Here is a 23654-nt window from a genome sequence, read left to right as displayed (position 1 = left end):
CCAAGCTGTTCCTTTATGATTTTTATTCATTTAATTGTGCATTTCTTTTACAAAAAAACGTACAAAAAATATTTTTATGGCTCAAATTAGTGCAGCATTGGTTCCATTTTTTTTTTGTTTTAAAAGAAAATAACTATCTTATGCATTGAGTGTATATTGTAATTTTTTATTTTTTTATTTACTTTGCGGATCATATATACCGCTGCTGTCTACATGACAAGCCTATGACACATGTTGTTTATTCTCTATTTATATGTGTTAGGGCATTATCAAAGTGGATGAATCAATGCACCTCTCTCTTCTCCAACTCTGACATTTCCCCGACAGATCCCTGATGAACCTTCCCCAAGAGGAGACTAGAATCAGTGATAGGCTGGGGACTGGAGATCAGAGACCAACCAACGGAGGGGAGCATCAATCACTGATCCCGCCTCCAAAGTCTCAAAACTCAACTTGTCAGATAGTGTTGAGCACAAGGTTCAGCCCTGTACTGGAGCAGAAATGCTTGCTCTTGAGTGTGGTTTTACGCTCACAGATAATGTTCTGTGTCCATGTCACGCGCGCAGTTGGTTTATATGTGCACGAGTTTTGAAACTAAATTAACGCTGCATTAACTAATACTAGCATAAATCCCTGTTTATACTCACCCATCTGTTGAAGGTATCAAGGACCTCTTTCTCCCCAGCGCAGTAACCCTCCACTGAACCCCCACTGGATGCTACAAAAAAGCCACAGAGGGGAAAAAAAGTAAAAATACCACAGTAAACTACAGTTTTTGAATATAAGGACATTATTGTATCTCTATGATACCTCATTGTCATCCAAAAACGTTTGGGAAAAGTGTAACAAAATAACATGAGCTCTAAATCTTACTAGCTTTTCAGGTGCATCTTATGGTCTCCTTCAACAATAAACAGCCTATACAGGAAACCCAGGTCACAGATCTATGACAAAAATGTCCTCTTACATGAAACATGAGTTAGGATCTTACACAAGGCACATCTTAAAGCTGCTGTCGGTAGGATTGAGAGATGTGTGGACATAGTCTCAGAATTCAAAATCCAACAACTCCTGCTCCCTCCCCCTCCCTCTCTGCTGCACTTCAGTTCTGCCTCCACAGCTCCTCCCAGCCCGTCGTGCTTGCCCAGGCTACCATGGCAACTAAAGCTAGGCAAGGTACGTAGCATGACGTTCCCACCGGTAATAAGCTAACATGGACTACTGTTGGCATTGATAGACTATAACACGTTTTTTGTTATTGTTGCCTAACATCATTACCTGTGACTTTTTGTGAAAACAATATTGTCAGTGTTTTTGAACGTAGGCTACCGTAAATCAGTTTATATTAGCTTGTTTGAGTACCTAGCGTTAGCTAGCACATTAGCTACTACAGAGTGTTACATGGTAGGCCTGTAAATTAACAGCTTTATCTTCACATAGATCATTTGTTGCTTTGCAGGATGATTGACGATATTTTATAAAATTATTAGAGCTTTGAGACTGGTACACTGGACTCCAAAGAGGATGTAAACACGGCTGGTTCGACGAGTAGACAACGAGGAGAAGAGAGAGTCGCCTACGAGGCGCACCGGGCACGGGCAAGGGCACGGGGGACCTGGGAGCCGAAAACATAGCTGATCTTCATGTGATGAGCCAGTTGGTACCTGCTGCTTGCACTGGTTTCATCCCAAGGAGGGCATAGTTTCAGTTGCCTTTGCTAGAGGTAAATAGTGTGCTGTGCAATACTTTTTTTTTAAATTTAATTTATTTATTTCAAAGTTATATTTTAATATTTATGCAACCTCAGTATTTGCCTTGCAATAAAATGTATTGTTGAAAGTGATAGGTTTCTCCTTAAATATCCGATAAATATACAACAATGTGAAGATTACTTCATCATTCATTCACATTTTTTTATCAATATACTTTTTGAATCAATTCAAGGCATTACAAATATATTAATTTGGGGAAATCAGATTCACTGGTTTAGTACTACCGATGCAATATCTCAAAGAAAAGCATTACAAATTTATTGAATTATGTAATATTGTCAAGCTTTATTTTGCACATGAATAAAATACAAAGTAGGTGTGTTGAATATTTCTTCCTCAGCTTTTCCCCCAGCAAAGTCAGCATCTGTGTAGAAAAGCAACATGAGTATGTTAAACTATGATCCAGGAAAAAATATTCCTCCTTACAAATTTATCACAAGTTGAAATACTATGAGGGGAATAAATCATTTGAGTACATAATCTGTAGTGATGATTATCAGTGTCGAACAAAATGTGTAATTACGTGCTGTTCGCCTTTTACTGCTTGGTTTCAACGCCGGTGCAATGTGCATTTTACTTTTCCCCATGGCCAAAGTGGAGTCTTGCTTCGGGAAAACACACAGGAACTTCACCTCGTCTTGAAACGCTTCTGTGTTATTAACAGACACACAGGAGATTACACATATAAAAATAAATAATTTGACAGTATGCTCCACAGTGATAAATAAATACGTAAGTGGGCCTACATGAACGTGACTATAGCCACAGCTGGGAATATCAGCACATACTTAGCATTTAGCATATCACAGGATGCTTCGTTTGGTGATAAATAGTGATGCTAACTAAACAGTACGACACTTATGGGGGAGCATTTAGCCGTGAGAGCACAGGCAACAACTTACAAGTCTGGAAAACTCTCAAAACCGATTAGACTGCATGGTCACAAAAATATTTTATTTTCATGAACACCGCTAACCAATAGCCATAGCACTGTGGACCTAGCAATTAGCAGTCTGATTACAACAGCACAGTAGCATATGGTATGGTCACAGAGTGCGACAATAACATGGAAAATAAAAAATAAATGAAACAGGGATAATTACCGGTCAAGCAGAATGCATCGTTTGTGAATCATTTTGGTCTCGCTGCTCTGTCATTTGTGGAGCACGCTCCGATGTTTACATCTGCTCAGTCTGCTTCCTTCTTTTTAGCTCGTGGTCTTTGTCGTGTATGCGGTTATTGGCAAAGGAGGTGGGCAGTTTTTCCAGTTGCTTGGCATTTCTCTGCCACGGTGTTTTCAAACTAACTCAGCTTCTGCTGCTAGCTCCTCATTGCTAAGACATCAGCTTGGTCTTGACTGAGAGAGTGCGTGTGCACAGGGACTGAGCAGTGCTGCGCAGCTCGTGACCAGATGATTGACATAGCGGAGGGACGCCCCCTCGCTGGGATTGGAGATTTTTCTTCGGGCGCGGTGGATTCTTGCAGAGGATCGCTACAGTCGTTAGCTCCTTTATATGTGTTATGTGGGAATGTCTGGGTTTCTGCTTTGTGGGGGGGGGGGGGGGTTGTAAGTACTATTACAGAATTCACAGGGGTACAGTTTCCAAGGGTCACCAATGTACATCTTGTAAATGATGACTCCCACCTTTAACCCTTCCTTATTGAAAAAACGTGTTAAGGCTGGCTCACAGGCCTCACTGCAGCTAAGAAGTTTGCAGAGTAAATGATGCATGACCAAACATAATCTTAATGGGAAATATGAATCCTTTGTCTGTGTATGTATTACTACCCTATTGCATGGTGGAGAGGTTTGGAGAGGGAGGGTGGTTGGGATGAGGGTTGAGGGATGGCTGGGTTAAATATCCAAACTATGTTCAGCAATTTTATATATTTTAATGTAATTTACTGGTATTGCAATAAAAAATATAAATAAATACTGGCTTGTACATGATTGTCAGGTCCAGACAGTGAGAATCTTACCAGCACTCATTCCCTGGGAAAACTTGAACAGCACCACTGGAGAGTTGAGTTCATCCTCCACCTGTTGGGCACACAAAGACACCACTCAGGCATCTGAGTCATTCATTGTTATTCATTCATACTTATCAAGTGACATCCCTCATGACATGCAAAACAATTATAAGTTGAAAGGGTGTGATGCAACATGTATTTAAGAGTTTTGTGTACATATGTTCTGTGTACATGCCTACTGAATGGATACAAGTTATGTGCATGGTAACTGTATATCACATACAGGTTTTGTTTAAGTTATCAAACTGCTCTGTTTGGAAGTGGTGCCCACAGTCTGTGCCTATCAGTGGTGTGGAGCAGCACAAACCACAGCAACAGCTCCAGTTAAGAGGATTTAGCCGGACGGGTGAATTGGCTGCCACAGTGGTCAAGCTGACACTTGAGTAAAGTCAAAACTAAACTGAGCAAACAATCAATATATGGCAATGGGCACTTAAATTACACCAATATTTCAAAAGTAAGTCTATCAACCATGCAGCCAGGTTAAGACCCCGGCACAGTACCTATGTTTTGAGTAAATCACCATAAGTGATCACCAATTTGTGTCAAATTGAGCCATGCCATTTAATCAGAATCCTATTCATCGAATAAATGTACAACAATAAGACAGAAAATAAAACCCATAGTGAAGCCTATAATTGATATCATCCAAGTAAGAGGTTAGGGCAAGCATCATGCCTGGGTGGGGCGGACATGACGGCTAGTGTTTCTACGGTGTTGATGTGAGGGTCATGAATAATTCATGTACAGGTGTTGTGGTGTTATGAAACCAGAACTGTAAACTGTTTTACATATAGTCAGAGACAAATGTTTTTTGATCCAGGCCACACGTCTTGGCCTCAGTATGCTTCAAACGAAGGGATTGCCAGATCAGCATCAAAGCATCTGAAACCCACTTTCAACTGATGGAACTTTCCCACATTGTTTGTAGCTTTTCAGAAGAGACAATCTGTAAGTCACATTTCATACAGTGACATAGCAGGTGTGTAGCGGTGTGAAGGTAAACATTGTTTTAACTGTCATGTTATTTTTTTGTTCTGAAAGTTTCAGTGTGTAGCACCTGACCCCAAAGACCAGAGGCCAATGGAGGGTGGAGTCAAAAGTATAGACCCACAGGAACCCAGGAATATATGAAGCCTCAGATTCCAAACAGCTGGCTGCCAAAACCCACAAATGACAACCCCATTCAGTAATTTCCATAAGCTCCGGCTGTCAGCCAAATAGCTGACAACGCATAGAAGTCCAGCCGGTTACTTTATTAACATATTTCCTCAAATAGTGACCAGGGACTATAATTAGGCCTATTTTAATACAGAGCCTCGTCTTGATCCCCTCCCATTTGACCTGATTCTCACTCTCACACAAACACACCCACACACACACGCAAATCGGCACTCGATCGCTATGTGTGCTATGTGCTGAAGAACAGCTTTTTCCCCAGAGCTGTTTCTCTATTGAACTCTGCCCCCCGAACTCTGAACTCTGTCTCCCTTCCGAACTCTGCCCCCCGCTGACCCCCCTGCCCCTGCATATCTCCTCACACCCATCATCCCCCCACCACTCCTCCTGGTCACACACACACACATCTCTCATCCACCTGTATTATTGTCCACTGCAACTAAATCTGTATAGTATGTTCATATCACCTCAATAAGTTATCGACCTGTACATTTGTCCATATTCTGTATATTCTGTATATTATCTGTTACCTAGCATAGCATGTTCACTGCACCTTAATCTGTATATTATAATCTGTAGAATACACTTATACTTATATTTATAGTATTTATTTATATTTATAGCATCCCATTAATCCTATCTGTAAATTCTGTAATTACTTTTGTACATAGCACAGACTCTTGCACTATCTGCTTATTGCACTTCTGGTGAGATGCCAAACCTCATTTCGTTACTCTATACTTGTATATGTGTAATGACAATAAAGTTGAATCTCATCTCTCATCTCATCTCATGTGTTAACTACCAAAGATGCGATCAAAGTGACTCACCGAGGATGCACCAACGTTTTTCAGATATCTAGCATGCTAAATATCTGGACAAAGGGGGGAGCTCATCTCCTGCAACGTGAGCTGTGATGTGAAAGGCAGTGAGTGCGTCAACCTGGAAACACGGGGGAAGCACTGTAGCACAACAACACTCTTCACCCATATTCTCTGCCTGTCTGAAAAAAAATCATCACACAGACTAGATGCAGGGCTTTATTCTGTCATGTGCGTTTTCACTGCAACAGATGATAACCTCGAACTGGCTTTAATGCGGAAGTTATTTCTCTGTCAGCAAAGCGTCCGCTCTGCTCTTGTAATCGCAGACTGAAAGCCCGCGATTACAAGACAGCACGTCATGTAGTATGAACGGTACAGCGATCTGACGACTTTCAAAATCGGGTAGTCAGTCCAAGAAGACTACGCTCAAGGGGATTTTCATATGCATATGATCAGAGGATCACTGTAGTTTCAAGGATCAAATGAATGAACACCAGTGAGCAGCCGTGGAATGCTTATACATACACTGAATAAACGAGTAAGACAAAAGGGTGGCCAAACAATGGATAGGAAGTCAAGATTGAGTACTAGACAAAAGGGTAGCTAATCAATGGAAAGCAAATCAATAAGTGTGAGAAGACCAGAGGCGTGAGGAGAACAAAGGGGGAGAGAGAACTAAGACAGATGGGCAATATATTAGAAATGCTATCACACACCCCATGGACCTGAGATAATGTGTTTGTGTGTATCGGGTACATGATAATAAAATAAAGATATTTGGTTACAAACCAATCAAAGAATTGGACAAATTAGAAATAAAATGAAAGAAAAAAAAGGTTACCAGAGCTATTAGAATTCATTCTGTTGGGGACATGAATGTTTGAATAAAATTTCAAGACACATTACATGTTCAGTGTGCCTACATAAGAGCTAAATAACAGGACGTTGTTCCTGAACGACTCAAATAAGGCCTGCTGTGCTGTTTCACTTCATTTATAAGCCAAACATCTTTGCCCAAACAGTTTGTACCTACAGTAACTCAGTCATCGCAGAGGCAGGTGGTACAGCAGCTTATATTTTGTTTTTATGATGGTAGAAATATGATGATTTAAGAGTTGTTATTTTTGTAAATTGATTTAAAACAATATGTAAAGTTGCACTGATCTCCTTTACACACGAGGTTCTTTTCCAGGTTTCTTTTTATGGGTGGAGCCTGGTGAACAGAAAGATGATGCCCCCGTTCTTAACACCACCAATGAAGCTCTGATGGATTCTGTTGATTTTCCAACCAGGGTCACAGCCATCAACGAACACAAGAGACCTGCTACAGGGATTCAGAGGACTAGAACAAGGCTTCACAGAAATAAAGTAAAACTATTCAAGACTGACTGCCAAAACTCAGGGGATCAGGGTGAGCAGTCACACCTCCAAACCCAAGTGCCCCCAAATTGTGTACTCCCTGTTGTACTCCCTATACACATAACTGTGGAGTCAGGCACAGCTCCACTGTCATTTGTACTAACCAGCTGTATCACCGACAGTTGCATATGCGACCAAATTGGTCGCACTCTGGAGCCCTGACACTGCAGCTTAGTTGCACTGAACAGTTTTTTTAGCAGAAAACCCTGTGGTAGAGCTGGGCAATATGGACCAAAAATCATATCTTGATATTTTTTAGCTGAATAGTGATACACGAAATATATCTTGATATTTTTTCCGTTAAAGAAATAACACAAACAAAGTCGGTTCCAAGTCAAATCAACATGTGCCAAATGTTACATAATAACCAGCTGCACAATATCAAAATGTACATGAAATTGATACAAAAATAAACTAATGGCTTGATAAATAACAATGAATAATAATATTAAATAAAATTGTTCCTTCAATAAAAAATGCTCCTTTCTTGCATAACCGAATACGCATAACCTAAGGTGTAAGGTGCAGTCTGAACAGGTGAGTTTTCAGTGTGCGAAGAAAGCATTGAAGGTTTCTGCTGACCTGATGTCCATGGGGAGCTCGTTCCGCCATTGAGGAACCAGGACAGAAAAAAGACGGGATTTAGAAGAGCGGTGGCTGCCTGCCCCTATTTTAATCATAGGTGGTGATATTCTATATTCTTTATTGTCATAAACCTTTGTAAAAATACAAAACCAGCATGTATTTATCCTACTAACATGCATAACGCGTGTATCAAAGCCTGAAGTGTCCTATTCCTCTGTGCCATAGAACTCCATTGTTATCCAAACCTATTACTGCAATGCACCTTTTCCTGCCTCACCCAACAAAACATCAATTAATTCCAGCTGATTCAAAATGACGCAGCCAGGCTCATGAGCAGGTCCAACAGAAGGGAGGACATCTAAGTGGTTTTAAAATCAGTTCATATCTTTTAAGATTTTAAGATTTTAATAATGACTCTTAAAGGTCCCATATTGTCACCTTTCTGGTGTTTCATTTGAAGTTTTGATATCCTTAAGAAGATATATTTGGGTTTATTTTTGTACCAAAACACATCTCAATATGGTTTTAAAGCTCTTTTTAAGGAGCTCTGCAAAGAAACAGGTCCATTTGGGCCTGTCTACTTAATATGTTATGAGCCTCTCTTCTGATTGGCCAACTGTTTTCTGAGTGACGCACGGCCAGACCAACCACCTCTTCTATTCACCGTTTGTCTGTTCACCGTGCTCAATCTCCCAACTCCCCGACTATGCAAAATTCATCTGTAACCGGTGTCGGCGGCGGCCCGCGAGGCAGAAAACGCCAGAGCGATCTGCTGAGGGACTGGAAGTTGGACAAAACTGACATGATGTGGAGCTGTTGCTGGGGCAGAGATGCCGGCGGACCGACAGCTGTGACTGGCGGCGTGTCCCCAGTCAGCAAGCAGTGAAGGAGCAGGCGGACCAGCCAGCGGAGCTCTGGCATGTCGCCGGTGAAGGAGCGGGTGGACCGGCCAGAAGGAGCTCTGGCGTGTCGCCGGTGAAGGAGCGGGCGGACCGGCCAGCGGAGCTCTGGCGTGTCGCCGGTGAAGGAGCGGGCGGACCGGCCGCAAGTCACAGCGGCTGTGACTGCGGATAGTCACAGCGGCCGATCCTTCACAGTCCAGAACAGCCAGTGTCTCTGCCCAAGCAGCATCTCCACGTCGCAGGCAGCAGCCCACACCGGTTACCGATGAATTTTGCAAAGTTAAAATAATTCCCGGTCTCTTGTATTAATATCCTTAGGAATCCTGTTCAATGATGTAGCTTCCTGATTTTTCTTGTGTTGTTGATCGCTCAGCAACAGAATGATGGGTGAGCGCTGGGGGCAAGGCTGAAGGCATTGACTGCCTCGCTATCACATCACAATTATACAGAGGTCCTGGGGCATCGTTAAAAAAGCAGCTGCTGAATGCAGGCTGTGCAGCTGCGTGTATTTGTCGGTTTATTGACGTTTTGACAATTTTACAGTCCTTTAAGGCCCATAGGGCATACATCGCTGGCGACCTGACCCCTCTGAGCCCGTTTGCAACCTGTGATCCTCTAGTAAAGTAATTCCTGGACATTCCTCGGTCTTACCTTAAAACTAAAGGTGATCATAAAAGTCAAGTAAAAAATGGTATTATTATTATTATCATTTTACTAAAACACATCAATGAGCCATACTTACATGAAGTGCCCCAAATACTCAGTAGAGCACCAAATGGAGGAGCAGTGTTTTCTCTCAGGGAGGAGTTATGTTGTAGCCACTACACAATGACTTTATATTTTTCTCATGATGTCAGTAATAATAGAGAGAATGAGACTCCTCACATAACATAGGAATCACAGGTGCAACTGACATACTGAAAGGTGAACACATCCAGCATTGCAGACCATTACCACCAGGTAACCACCATAAGAATGGAGCCAAGTGTATTGATAACAGTTATTTTATAATATTTTGTTGCAAATCTATACTATAATCATGGCACCAATAATGTTCTTCTTCAGGATTGATAATTTCCTCAAGTTCAGGAGTTTAGTATGTATGTAGTGGACAGTGCTGTGAACAAGTGACTGCAGCACTGTGACACAGTACAACATTTTAACTCAAGTGCACTGTTTTGGAAAAGGTGCACAGCATGTGAACATGGCATGCTGACAGATTAGGCAGATTTCTGATACTGTGATAGCTGATCAAATACTAACTACTACTACTAATTGGTATTTGTCAATGACTTACAGTCACCCACAGCAGAGTATCCTTGACCTATTTCTCATAAAATGTCTGAGGCCTGACCAGACGGCCAGTTCATTGTTATTAATATGCAGACATTATGTGATTAAATGCAGAACATTAAGAGATCACATACCGATGTTTTGATAGAAGCCATAGATTTTAGTTTCTGCAGGAGCTGCTGGCTCTGGAGGGGAGAGAGATGGTAAAATGGGCAGAATATGATTAAAAATTCTTTAAACTAGTTCAGCTTCTTAGCTTTCTTTCTGACAATGACATGAAAAGATTGATGACATCTCCTGTGGGTGTATGTACTGCGGCTAGATTAGGTTTGCATAAAGACTAGAGGCAGGGCTAGTGAGGTAGCCTAATATTGTGAGTGAGCAGAGGTTTGTCTCTGTACAGACACATTGGGCCTCATGCAAGAACATGTTTGTATTTCTCCTACATCTGTTTGCACTGTTAGTTCGTACGAACAGGCCTCGTCGGATTCAAAGTTTGTAAATTACGTGTGTAAACAGGATGATTTTCTCCTGTGCGTATTTGAGTGAGCGTGCCCGCGGATCGCAAATTAGCATAATCAATGCCCCCAAAATACCATATAAGAAAACAGCGTAAAAGAGTAAAAAGAAGACGTTTATGAGATCAGAGATTGAAGTTCTGTTTTTAGAGACTCATATTAAAGTCTATATCTTAGCAGCATCAGCAAGAGATAAGTGACAGACTAAAGCAGAGCTGTTAATACTGAGTTACCTGTGAGTCGCACTGTCACTGAAATAAAGACGAAATGCATCAATATGAAAACACTGGCCACAGTGAGGTGATCATGACTGCAGGTAGGTCCAGCTGAAATCTCCGTCACTGATATGAATGAAATAAATACGTAACATAACCGGCGATGTTCTAGCTGGTGCCCGAACTGTGCACCTTCATTCATTGCAATATAATACAATATGCTGCATGTTAGAATTATTTTACATTTCTTCTCTTCTTGGCGTGAAAAGCAGCTCACACTTGTGATAAGGCTCATCCACCTGCCCTCACAACACCAACTGTGCGCTTTACTACGGCACCGGCACGAGTGCGCATATGATGCTTATGATGCTGTCTCGTCTGCAGGTTGACTATAGGTCACAAGCTAATTGGAATTCATTTTAGGTAGATGGTGTGATAATAGTTTGCATGGTGACAATAAACAACTGGCATGTCAAGACAGCAACTCCGTGCGCAACATGCATGCCAACTGCCAAAAATGTGGGCCTCCCTGGCCATTGCGCAACACATTCTATACATGTATTTACAAAAATATACAAAATAATTATGTATATTTATATATATAATTTTTTTTACATTTAGTTGAATTTAAATATGCATAATTGCTTTAAAGTGATGAAAAAACCATGAGTAGAAAAACGTGGTAAGATTAACCGACAGGTTACGACAGGTCTCGACCACTCGTCAATTCTGTGCGTATTTAAAGGAAATGGTAAAATAGGAAAAAAAATGGTGAATGCAGGAAGTTGTCCTGAATCAATTGAACACACGGTTTAAGAACACATTTGTGTGTACGAACGGTTCTTGCATGAGGCCTTATGTTACTTAACATCAGTGGTTGTCCACAGGTGGCTGGGCCTGTCTGTTGTTCGCCACGAAATAGTTCCGGCACATAACTCCTCCTAACTAACATGTTGTGTTTCATCTGATTATTCTGGACAAAAACAGAAATGTAAAAGTGACCGTCTGAGCTTTAGGAGAAATAAAGTGATGCTCACCAGAGCGGTGGCGTGTTTGATCTTCTGGACAATTCCATTATGACCGAGGTGCTGCAGGGAGAGCCAGAGAGGCAGCGCTCGCAGCTTCTCCACAGGCTGGCTGGAGGTCAAACCTGCTGCAAGAGACTGATGAAACATAGAGACACACAGCAGTAAGTCACTTAGAGAAAGACAAAGATACTGGTCAAGGAAAGCTAACCCTAACCCCTACTACTCTGAAGGAAATAAGATCAAATCAGATTAATCAACTTTATTAAAGGATTGGTTCAAAAGTGTCCACTCAGAGTAAATAGCAATTTTCAAGCTCAAGTTTTCTTTCATTGTCATTCATCCTTATATAAAGTATATGACTGAATGAAATGTAGTTTCTCATGGGTCAAAAGTCAAAACTATTGCAGAACAAAAGCCAGCTATGATTGACATCATAAATAATAAATTCTAAACAGATTAAAAAGAGCAGACAGAATAAAATAGTGCATTGTCACTAATTGTCACTGTGCCTCTCTGACTGTAAAATAGTTAAAAGTAATAGTATATATTAATAGTATTATAGTAAAATAGTATAATAATAATAATAATAATAATAATAATAATAATAATAATAATAACAACAAATATGACAAAAGTAAAATAAAATATGAATAATTATATTATTAGTAAGTATGGTCAATATCATGGTATATAAAATATTATCTAGCCAATGTAATTATACATCCTGTATTATAAATAAATAATCATAAATAGCTGGCAGACATCAGGCCAGTTAAAGTTTTTAAAATAATTCAGACTGACGTGATGGTCACTGTAGCTGTAAGAGTGACATCGTTTTAACAGGTGACCCAAAACAAGAGTGCAAAACAACAGTTATATCAGTTTTCATGAAATTATATGAGCCTACCAGTGCTGGGTCTTCATGCCTGTAGAGGGTGACAGCGGTTACAGCTGGCAGTCCCAGCCACTGACCAGGTGTCAGTGTCATACTATCACTTCTGGTGGCTGCCTGGAAGGGGGAGAACAATATGTCACAGGAGAAAGTCAATGTAAGATGACATCTGCTGTTTGACTAACAAGGTGAGACAATAAGACTGTGTGAGATGGCAGGTATGGAGAAGGGAGACTTACATTGTTGCCTACTTTTTCTCTTTTTTTTATTCAGGTATTTACAATGTGCAGATGTGATTACAGCCATTTTCAAGCACACAATATCTTATTTTTGGCTTCATCTATCTGTAGAAATAACACGTTAGGGTTCCACACTTCATAATTGTTCCATTATAGCTTTATTCTAACATAAACATTGAAGAAATCCTTATGTTTGGATGAACAAATACTTGTGATTTTGGTACCTTGATCCACAGAGGGATAAGTGTTCATAAAAAATAATACATGTGATTTTAACACACTTTGATGCACATGCTGTTGTTGTCAAACGGTAACTAAGAGTAAACTAAGGCAGTGAGTTCCAACGGTTTGGACCTGTGATCCATTCAAACAACTGATCCCTTGGTTAATGAACAACTTTCACCGAATACATATGAATGACAGCACTGAAACATAAGTTTACCATGACAGCAGAGGTGACCTGACCCAGGGCCAGGGTTGCCAAGTTGACCCTAGAGAAGAAAAAAACAACACCTTAAATAACATCACTATGACTTGTGTATTTAGTTCACTGCTCATATTTCGTTTATAGAATTTGTGATGCTGGATATCTTCTGCTTGTCATCAAAATATATTCAAAATTACAAAATTAATTTTCTGATACTATTATTATTATTATTATTATTATTATTATTTAACCTGAAATTGCCAGACCAAATCTGATTTGCAATGGTTCAGGAACCTCTCAGTTGACTTTCGGTAACAACCAGGGAACATCTTATGTTGCATATTCACAAAAAGTGCCGTTGTTTGTTCTTCTTTTAGAGAAAATATTCTGTATATACCAAATTATATAATTTTTACTTCTATATACAGCACTTTTTCAATCAAACATTATTCATTATGGCATTTATTTAGTTTCAAAACTTGCGCGCGTGTAATATGAGAGCAAATCAACACCGCAAGCATAAAACATACTTGCGAGGGAGCATTTCTACTCTGCATGCGCGAGCAGAGGATGAGGGTATCAAATGATTGGACCTGATGTTAAAAATGGTGACCATATTAGTTTATATTATATGCATCGTGAAAAAGTAATTTTTTTCCATAATTAAATTTAACTTTCATATATTCTAGATGTATTACACGTATAGTGAAAGCCTTTTTCTTGTTTCAATTTCAATGATTACGGTTTACAGCTCATGAACAAACAAAAATCCAGTACCTCAAAATATTAGAATATTTCTTAAGATTCATCAAAAAAGGATTTACATTACAGAAATGTCCAACTTCTGAAAAGTGTTCATTTATGCACTCAAAAGTTTGTCGGAGCTTTAGCATTTATTACTGCATCAATGCAGCATGGCATGGAGGAGATCAGCGTGTGGAACTGCTGAGGTGTTATTGAAGCACAGGTTGCTTTGATAGCAGCCTTCAGCTCATCTGTATTGTTGGGTCTGGTGTTTTTCTCATCTTCCTCTTGACAATTCTCACTGTGGAGCAACACCAGCAGATGGCTGCTCAAATCATCACCAACTGTAGAAACTTCACAGTAGATTTCAAGCAACTTGGATTCTGTGCCTCCAGACTGTAGTGGCTCTTGATGCATTGGCTCCAGCCTCAGTCCACTCCCTGTTAAGCTCTCACAAGTTCTTGAATCAGCTCTTCTTGAAAACATCTTCTCAAGGCTGCGGCCATCCCTGTAGCTTGTTCACCTTTTCCTACCACAATTTTCCCTTCAAGTAAACTTTCTGTGAATATGCTTCTATACAGCACTCTGTGAACAGCCAACCCATTCAGCAATTCACCTCCGTGGCTCACCCTCTTTGTGGAAGGTGTTGATGATCGTGGACAACTGTCCAGTCAGCAGTCTTCCCAATGATTGTGGTTGTGTGTACTGAACTAGACCAAGAGATATACGGTATTTATACTGTATAAATAGTAAACTACTCAAACTCGATGCTTGAAACATTTTAGTTTACATGTAATGAGTCTAGGATATAAAAAAGCACTTTCTTGAATAGCTGACAAACAATTATTTAACTTTTTCACAATATTCTAATATTTTTAAGATGCATCTGTAGTCTGACATTACTGGAAAGATTTTTATCTGCTTTCTTGCCAAGATGTAGATGGTAGCTTGGAAACCTCATGGCCATGATTATTCCTGATTGACAAAAAATAGGACCTATTTACTTTGTGTACTAAGCAAAAGAAACCTCATACAACATGTTCATTAGTGAGTGGTGTATTTTTAACTTTGAATGGAGACAGGCGATTCGTTTCCCCACTGCTTACAGGCTTGGGAAAGCTAAGCAAATCTTACCCTGTATCCAGCTCTGTGCGTTAAGCACAGAGCTGGATACAGGGTAAGATTTGACTGAGACTGATATTAATACTAAAAGCTTTAAAATCAACAAAGCAGTGCACATTTCACAAAATATTTAACTATTTCTTCCAGACCAAATATTGTAGATGAGGAAAATGGACACACCCCTCCACATGAAGCCACATGTTGTATTGATCACACAGTTCCTTCAGACGGCCAAGCTTGTCTGTATGCCCTGCCCCAGGGGTACCTGGGAAAAATCACAAACAAATTACTGTAGTGAAAACTAAAATATTTCAACTGCAGAAAAGCTGCTGATCTACAGATGAATTAATATTATTCTGAACTGCTTTAATGCACCACATGTATACAGAGAGAAATGTTCAATGTTTGAACTGCAATTATCCTTCACCTGCGTTGGCAATCAACAGCAAAGGAAGCTTCCCAGCTTCTATGTCCTCTTTGATGAGTTTGTCCAACAGGGCAACATCCTGACAGTGACAAACAGGGTAAGAGACAAAATCCTTTTCATTTTAACTATCTGAGTTATGTCTGGTTATTTGTGTCTTTTTCAACTGTATTTTCCTACCATTTGGTGCTGGGATCCAAATATGGTGTTGCATGGGACTGTGCACAAACTGGAGAGAGGCAGGCCGAGCTAATGACACAGAAACTGACATTAAAAATCACTCTCCGTTATGTATGTGACTGGATTAAACACAGTTAAATCTGAGTGATTTGTTACTTCTTTTTCACACAGCGACTTTGAGCTTCACAAATATATTTGATGTGTGTGTTAATGTTTCCTACCTGGCTACACAGGTGCTGTCCCAGACCAGGCCTGCAGGAGGAGCTCTGGTAGATGACGGGCTGTTTGGAGCTGAGAACTGCATAGCCCTCAGTGGCAAATTCTTCATAGCGGACATTGATGACCAGCCGACACACTCTAACAAGGCCAGCCCTGTCATCCTCGTGGAAGCAGGCTGAACCGTTCTCATACCTGAGAGACAGATTAGGTCGGTGTAGATGCGACAAATTCAAGGACAAAATACTGTCAGGAGAAAAGTGATATCAACCAAAATCCACCAATCTGTTGAGTTGTTCAGAATTAGCACAAAGAAAACAAAGGGTCAAACTTCATAATCAGAAACAATATGATTTTTCACCCAAACTCAGCATTAAGTATTACCTATTACTTTAAAAACAAAAATAGGTATATTAACCTTTTCACATTTTAATTTCAAATAAACAGACTTTTAAAGCTTTTATGTGTTGGCCTATCAATTGTTGCTATTAATGTCATCAGTGTATTCTTGTGACCTGAGTGTTGAGTGTCTGTCTGCAAACCAAATTTCGATCATGAACACAGATGAAGTTGAAATTAAACAATGATCAAAAATACCCTCCTCACAATACAAGACTTGCAAATCAAATAAAAAACAAACCACAAAGGTGTACAATAAACTCGATGGTATAATAAAAACAATTATTTAATATTTTTGTATATTGTATTGATATTGTTCAATAGATTCACTCCTCTTATTGGAACACATTTCTATTGTTTTTTCTAACCCTTGTTAATTTTAAACATAAATAAATGTTTCTCTCTCTCTTTGCCAGAATGTTGTATAGATCAATTGTGCAATGCTGTCACCAATGACATCACTCGATTCAAGTTGTAATTAGTTTTGATCGGGTTGGGTAACGAAATCATGTATCAATCGGGCACCAGTTCCTACAACGCTGATGTCAATGCCTCATTTCAGTGCCTTAGCTGTGTACTGAAATAGTTGCCGACTGACATCACAGCACATGCCTAGTAAACATTACACTTAACTCTGGTGGCAATCTCTACATGGCTGTGGTAGCACATACAATATGCCTACTGTTAGCTAATAGCTACCCCGAGTCAACACGACAACAAAATCCCTTTTGCACTCAGTAATATTTGTATATTCAAGTTAAGAATACTTTCAACAATATGTGACATTTCAAGTTCCAATTTGCCTTACCAATATAAAAAGTTGTTCTTATCGGCAGTTGTCAGTTTCTTAAGAAAGAAGTATCGGTTATGGCACAGTTTAGGTACCTTTACCATTCTAGAAGTATTGTTTTAGCAAGAGCTTAAGAAAAAAAGCCTAACTTGAAATTCCCAGGTGAAAGATGATTCTTATCGCTTTAAATGTTTGCTGCGTTGACCGCGAGGAGGGGGAGAATAGTAGAGGAAGGGAGAGAAGGCGGTGAGAGAATACTTTTGCACTTTTTGACAGTTAAACACTGTCAATTTTTGATTGTGAATTTACACAATTGTATGTATTACATACATGTATTTGTAAGATTTTGTTCACCACAGGTGTCATGTAACTGTAATGTTAAATTGTGTTTCTATAGGAATTGCAGCATGTTCAACAAGCCTTTCATTCTTCAGGTTCTATAAGCAAATGTTTTAGTCATTAAATGTCTACTGTGACAGTATACAATGCATTGGGATGAAAAAAAAGTACTCTGAATACATAAGTACTCCTGTACTTTAACTCCAGTAATAATATGACTCAACAACTTGCACTTTTATTGGAGTAACATCTGACCAGGAGTATCTATACTTTTACTCAAATAATGGAGTTGTGACTTTGTCCACCACTGCTCTGGACATAGACATATACTGTAAATACACAATGGAAAATTCCTGAATGCCCAAATAGTATCAGTCTGAGTTGAAACATCTGAGCTTCTATAAATGGCTGAACTTATGCTACTGAGCTCCCACTGGTGCTAGTTTTCACTGTGTAACCATCTCGTCCAACGTTACACCTAACACTTAGTGGAGATTTCTATAGTCCTTAAGTTGCAATGCAGGGTTTTAGCCACAGCGGTACCTGAACAGTCTGCAGAGCCACAGTGTTGTGTCAGACAGGATCCGAGTGGTCAGCTTCCGCAATCGTTCTCTGTCCAACACTGAGATATAGGCTGCCAGACTGTGACCTAGCAGCGCCATGTGAGCCTGTTCACCCACATTCTGCATCCTACAGGAGACAGAAAAAATAGCAGCTTTGTCATGCACTTTATGCTAAGGGCCGTCTACTGGAGCACCATTTGTTCTCTGATAACTCACATACTAAGCTAATGTAAAACTGCAACTTAACTTACCTCACAGCTCGCATCTTTCCTTCCTTCTATCAATCAGGCCTTTTTAGGTGTTGTTTAATAAAAGCAGCTTCTCTAGACAGTCTACACTTGCACATGTACCATGGGTGTAATGTAAAAAAATGTGTGTTTATAATCCCCCCACCCCCTGCCCTACATGCTCGCAACAGCTTAACACTTGCTCGACAGGTTGAGTTTTGTCACTTTAGAGGCGGGATCAGTGATTGATGCTGCCCTCCTTTGATTGGTCACCTCTCTTCAGTCCCCAGCCTATCACCGATCTTCTTACATCTCTCTTGGGCAGGATCATCAAGGAGGATGTGTCAGGGAAATGTCGGGGATAGTCGGGTATCTTTTACCCAATGGCAAGGGAAAAAACAGTCCTTGGCCTCGGCGGGTTGGGTCTCTGTCGGTACTGCTAGCCTGATTTGTCCAGAATTAAGTCCAGATTTGGGAGCTTGGTTCCCACAATTCTCAAAAATTTACATGCTCATTATGACGTAATTTCACACAAATGTCTAATGTGACGTCATAATTTTGTACAACAACACTTTTGTGGCCGTTATTCAGTTCACTTAGTTCTACTTACTGTTGGCTGGGCTTGTCCTCTTTCTCTTCCTCTTCGTGAATGAGGTTGTGAACTAAGTGCAGTATAGTGGCAACATCCTGACCACTGCACAGGAGAAACAAAGGAACAGATGATTAGCTTCAAACTCTTTTCACTTTCAACTGCCATAATTTCAACAAATCAGACTAAATTTAATGTGAAACTCAAATCATTGACCGATTTACAAAATGTATCAGGTACAGCGTGAATACGATTTAAAAAAATAAATTGAGAATAATAATGATAATATCATAAAACATTTTTACTGAGTATACAGTCAAAGACCTCAGAGCTGTATCAGTGACCTCTGCACAAGACTCTGCCGTCATTGGCTGACTTGAGATGATTTTGAAGGCACTCAGTGAACACCGTAGCGTATGGAGCATAAGGGGTGGAAGTAGTCAGGTGTCTGGCTGATTCTTTGGTGCAATCGTATATAGCCAGGTAACATTATGATGGCTCGGAAATGCATAAGGCACACTAGTCTGGCACGCTTCCAAAATAATGTTTGCTGCAGCATGTAAACATTCTCAAGTCATAACTAGCCCTTTCACGATAATTAGGTTGTCGACTTATAATACGATACATGAACATAAACTCTTTCATTTCTATTGACCTTGATAATCTGCATTGTATTTGCATGCGTGTTTGTTGACATCACGCTGCTTCAATCCTCTCATCTGCTCTGTGTCGCAGGTGCAGCTAAACTGTGACAAAACTTTTAAATGACAACATGGCATTTTCACTTGTGTGTTGTTGGTGGGCCGCTTCGCAGTCGCCCCGGGGCAACTTCTGATTGGTCAGAATGACTTCACCATGGCGGCCCGCCATGGCTAAATCTTAGACTCCACGGCAAAAAAAAAATCAATCCACCCAAACAATCATCTCATCCAATGCTTTGGTGACTCCAGTCACTTGTTACTTGTCAATAGCCCCTGTGCATGTCCGTGTTTCCCATTCATTGACTAGACTGTGGCAGTCTGTCAGTAAAATTTGTTGCACCATAGACTCATAACAGATTGAAAATATGTTTACACTTCTCAGAGCAACATAAAAGATCTCTAAAGGTGCGTTCAGCGCACTGCTCCTCACATTATACACATGCTCACTTACACACGCGCGGGCAGATTAAGCCCTGCTGTGTTCTCATTAACGTTTGTGGCCATTCTCAACATTATGTTTGGAGCGGGATGTTTGCTTGGTCTGCGGTGTTGCTGGTTGCACTTTTCTTTTTAGACTGCTGATTTTCAGAGGAATCAATCAAATGACAGGGTAAGTTTGTGCAACGCTCTGGCGAACGCGGATACCATAATAACTCGAATACAAGACAGACTTGTAACAGAAAACTGCACGTGCATTCATTACAACCTACAGATATATATATATATATATTTATTTAATAGAGAGAGTAGCAGCGTACTGAGGAGATATCAGATCTGTGTGTCTCTGTCAGTGTCGGAGCCTGGTGCAGTGGGCGTGGCCAGCTCTCACTGCTCGTCAACAGCAGAGACGCTCAAAGTCAGACCTTCTCTGATGGCGCAGAGAGTGAACCGGTCGAAAGTCTGGTTGCCACAAGTTCAACAAATGTTTTGCAATTAAAGTACTGTAACACAAGTGATCTGTGGAAACATTTAAATACATTTTATATTTATTAATTATATTATTATTTGTCTTTTTCTGACGTATATTAATGATGGTACATCATTCATATCCATACAAACAATGTGTTCATGATTAAATTCTTTACTGCAGCAAAAGAAATTTTACACAAAGTTCTTAAAGAGACTCCTAAATAGCTTTCAATGTTCACCAGATTAATGGATTTAACTTTAAAATGTACAAAATTTTCTTACGGGATGGCCTGCCCCTGGACCCCCCCTAGAGGGTCTGAAGTTCCCCCACGTAGTCTCTCAAGATTCCATGGGAAACGCTTCATGCATTACTGAATACAGTCGGTTAATAGCACTAGGCTATATTAGTAGTAGTTGAAATATGCTTATTTAGGTCACTTTGAAAGGAAAAGAAAAACAAACGCCCCTCCCCCCTTTTTATTTATGGAAAAAAAAACAATCAGACACAAGTTATTAAAAGTGAATAACATTCATGTATCATAATTTATATAATTTGTGTGTGTGTGTTGGGGGGGGGTCTAATCAGAAAGTCAAATTATTTATTTGTCAGTTCGAAATTCTTTTAATTCATTCAATGGTCTGTGTGCCCTCAAAATATTTGTGACACCAAAGGCAAAGTGGGTTTGCCCCAAAAATGATGAAATTCCAACCTTGGTGAGTGTATAGGGCCAGTTAACCAGGTGCCGCACCAGGAAAAAGGCATGCGTGTACACACCATTAGCCTACTTGAATATTTGCTTTTGTGTAATTAACTGTTTTATACTTCAAAAAGCCTACATTCTCAGCAGCCTCTTTTAACTTTTTCGTCTTTTAGTTCAACACGGATCTCATAAATGGCCTCTCTGAAATACAATTGACAGAAACCCAGTGTGGTCACCCTTTTCAATCCATGTAGGAAAACTTTTTATATAACCAAGTGAATCAGAATCATTTCAGAGATGAACACTCCTGCTGTGAATCACCCTAATTGGAAAACTAAATTCCAACATAGACTGACAGTAAATGTGTGTGTGTGTGTGTGTGTGTGTGTGTGTGTGTGTGTGTGTGTGTGTGTGTGTGTGTGTGTGTGTCTTACTCTCCCTGCAGAGGTCCAGGGATGCTAGTTCTGCTGAAACGCCGCCTTTCTGTTCCCATCTCCATCTCCCTACGCAGATCAATATTATAATCACACAGTGATCTATAGATGCTCCAATCATTCATGTGCAAATTACAAAAATAAGGACAGAAGTGTCTAATCCTATAATCCTACCTCTGTCCATCTCCAAGGATCATCATGGCTTCACTCAGATTCTTGCCCACTTGGGCCAGTGTGGAGTCCACCATCTTGTAAGTGTGTGTGTGTGTGTGTGTGTGTGTGTGTGTGTGTGTGTGTGTGTGTGTGTGTGTGTGTGTGTGTGTGTGCGCGCGCGCGCGCTGGGAGAGAATTAAAGAGACAATTAGTACAATCATTTCAGAATCACTCATTGTATTCACAGCATACATCAACATTATAAAAACCTAAAAGTTTTGTGTGTATCATGGTTCCCTACAGTTACAGTGTTGTTAGGAGTTTGTATGCAGGTCAATACGCAGCAGACAAACAGAGGGAAAGAAAACAAACCCATAAAAAGATTAAAGTTTTACTGTAGATATCTACTCAGAGACACAAATCTGAGAGTGGTCTGTTCTGTCTGAACAGGCAGCATTGTTTATCATCACTTACAGCAAACACATTATACCTGTGATAATCTAGCTGTCCACTTCAGCCCCCAAATGAACCCATTTGACTTATTCTGCTGTGTTTAGTATTATGAGATGAAACATGAGGTTGTCCAAGTCAAGACTGAATCTCTTATTTTTAAAATACATGTTATTGTTATTTGCCTTTTTCTGAGATAAGATCGCGATTCAGATCATGGATTATGATTCTATCCCAAAAGATCATGATATGGTCTTTGGGCCAGATCGCCCACCCCTAATTCAGCGGCTCCCAAATCCTTCTGTGTCTTTCCAATGCGATTCAGTAACTATCTTGTTTACTGTCCAACATAGTAAGAATTAATTATTAGGGTACAATTAATAATTGTAACTATGTGCAGAGCAAAACCCTACTCTCTCTATGTGAAGGCATATAACAGAAACAGTTGATTAAGGTTGGCAGTGCTCTTGACAATCTATTTAAACTATGGATTTCACGATCAAATTTTTTTTTTAGTCATTTAATACTGAGTATCTGGCGATTCCCGATCCGATACTTGTATTTTCCTAGATAATACAGTTGTACAGTGCACACTTCAAGTACATTAAGTTTTTAAAATCAATCCAATCCATTTTTAATTTCAATGTTGCATTTTTTGGTCTTTTTCTAACATCATACTTTAACGAACTCCTAGTGGATTTATCACAGCGACTTCAAGTTCGGTCGCAGTCATCTAAACCCCTTGTTGATGAAAAGTTATCAAAAGATTTATGTTCCGTGGGAACGCCTTTGCCTTGTGGAAAAGATGGATGTTGCTCCATGATAAGAGAATTTCCTCTGACTTGCAGGTTTACCTTATCCACTTCAAATGTATATGAACGAAATTTGGTACACCCTTTTTTTGATGTCAGGATCTACAAAATAGCCTCTGGACGCCATTACATCCGGCCAAAAGGAAGTCGGCCACGGTACATGAAAATGAACTCGATCATTTCTATTGACTTCGATAATCGCCATTGTTTGTTGACAGTTAGGCACGCTGCTTCAATCCTGTCATTTGCTCTGTCACAGGCGCAGCTCACAAACACTTTCTCACAAAAAAATTCTCTCAGCAGCCTTGCTTTCCTCTAAGTTCATTTTGCAAAAATATTGCAGCAGCTGTTTCAGAATTGTATTAAATGTCGCTCGTGTTTTGCTAGCGCTTAGTATGCATGCTATAGTCCGACCAACAGAGTGAAACACAGCGTGTTGAACAGTCAAAAGTCTGACTGCTTGTCGTCGCTTTCTCTGTTAAAGTACAAAGTGCAAGAAAATGCGGGTCGTTTATTAGCTGCAAGTCGGGACGCACTTAGAATCTTGACAAACAGCAAACAGCACGACATTGACTTG

The 23654-nt window shown here is 40.0% G+C and overlaps 1 protein-coding gene across 2 annotated transcripts in view; it reads right to left on the bottom strand.

Moving 5' to 3' along the window:
• Positions 1–23654, bottom strand: part of pdxdc1 (pyridoxal-dependent decarboxylase domain containing 1) — a 55953-nt gene that overhangs the window by 24404 nt on the left and 7895 nt on the right. The window contains exons 2-15 of one of the 2 annotated variants that reach the window (XM_035614112.2): positions 21837–22000; positions 21663–21731; positions 18939–19022; positions 18082–18228; positions 16016–16205; positions 15795–15863; positions 15618–15696; positions 15371–15455; positions 13340–13388; positions 12674–12775; positions 11776–11901; positions 10140–10190; positions 3753–3813; positions 648–718 (exon numbers count right to left, since the gene is read on the bottom strand). In XM_035614112.2, coding sequence (XP_035470005.2) covers positions 648–718; positions 3753–3813; positions 10140–10190; positions 11776–11901; positions 12674–12775; positions 13340–13388; positions 15371–15455; positions 15618–15696; positions 15795–15863; positions 16016–16205; positions 18082–18228; positions 18939–19022; positions 21663–21731; positions 21837–21910 — 1257 coding nt within the window. In that variant the 5' untranslated portion in view covers positions 21911–22000. The remainder of the gene's footprint in view (positions 1–647; positions 719–3752; positions 3814–10139; positions 10191–11775; positions 11902–12673; positions 12776–13339; positions 13389–15370; positions 15456–15617; positions 15697–15794; positions 15864–16015; positions 16206–18081; positions 18229–18938; positions 19023–21662; positions 21732–21836; positions 22001–23654) is intronic. The other variant, XM_047328370.1, reaches the window with a different exon arrangement.

This window comes from Scophthalmus maximus, chromosome 17 (genome assembly GCF_022379125.1).
Source record: "Scophthalmus maximus strain ysfricsl-2021 chromosome 17, ASM2237912v1, whole genome shotgun sequence".
NCBI lineage: Eukaryota > Metazoa > Chordata > Actinopteri > Pleuronectiformes > Scophthalmidae > Scophthalmus > Scophthalmus maximus.
The sequence above is the reverse complement of the archived record's forward strand: the minus strand, read 5'-3'. Positions and strand labels throughout refer to the sequence as shown.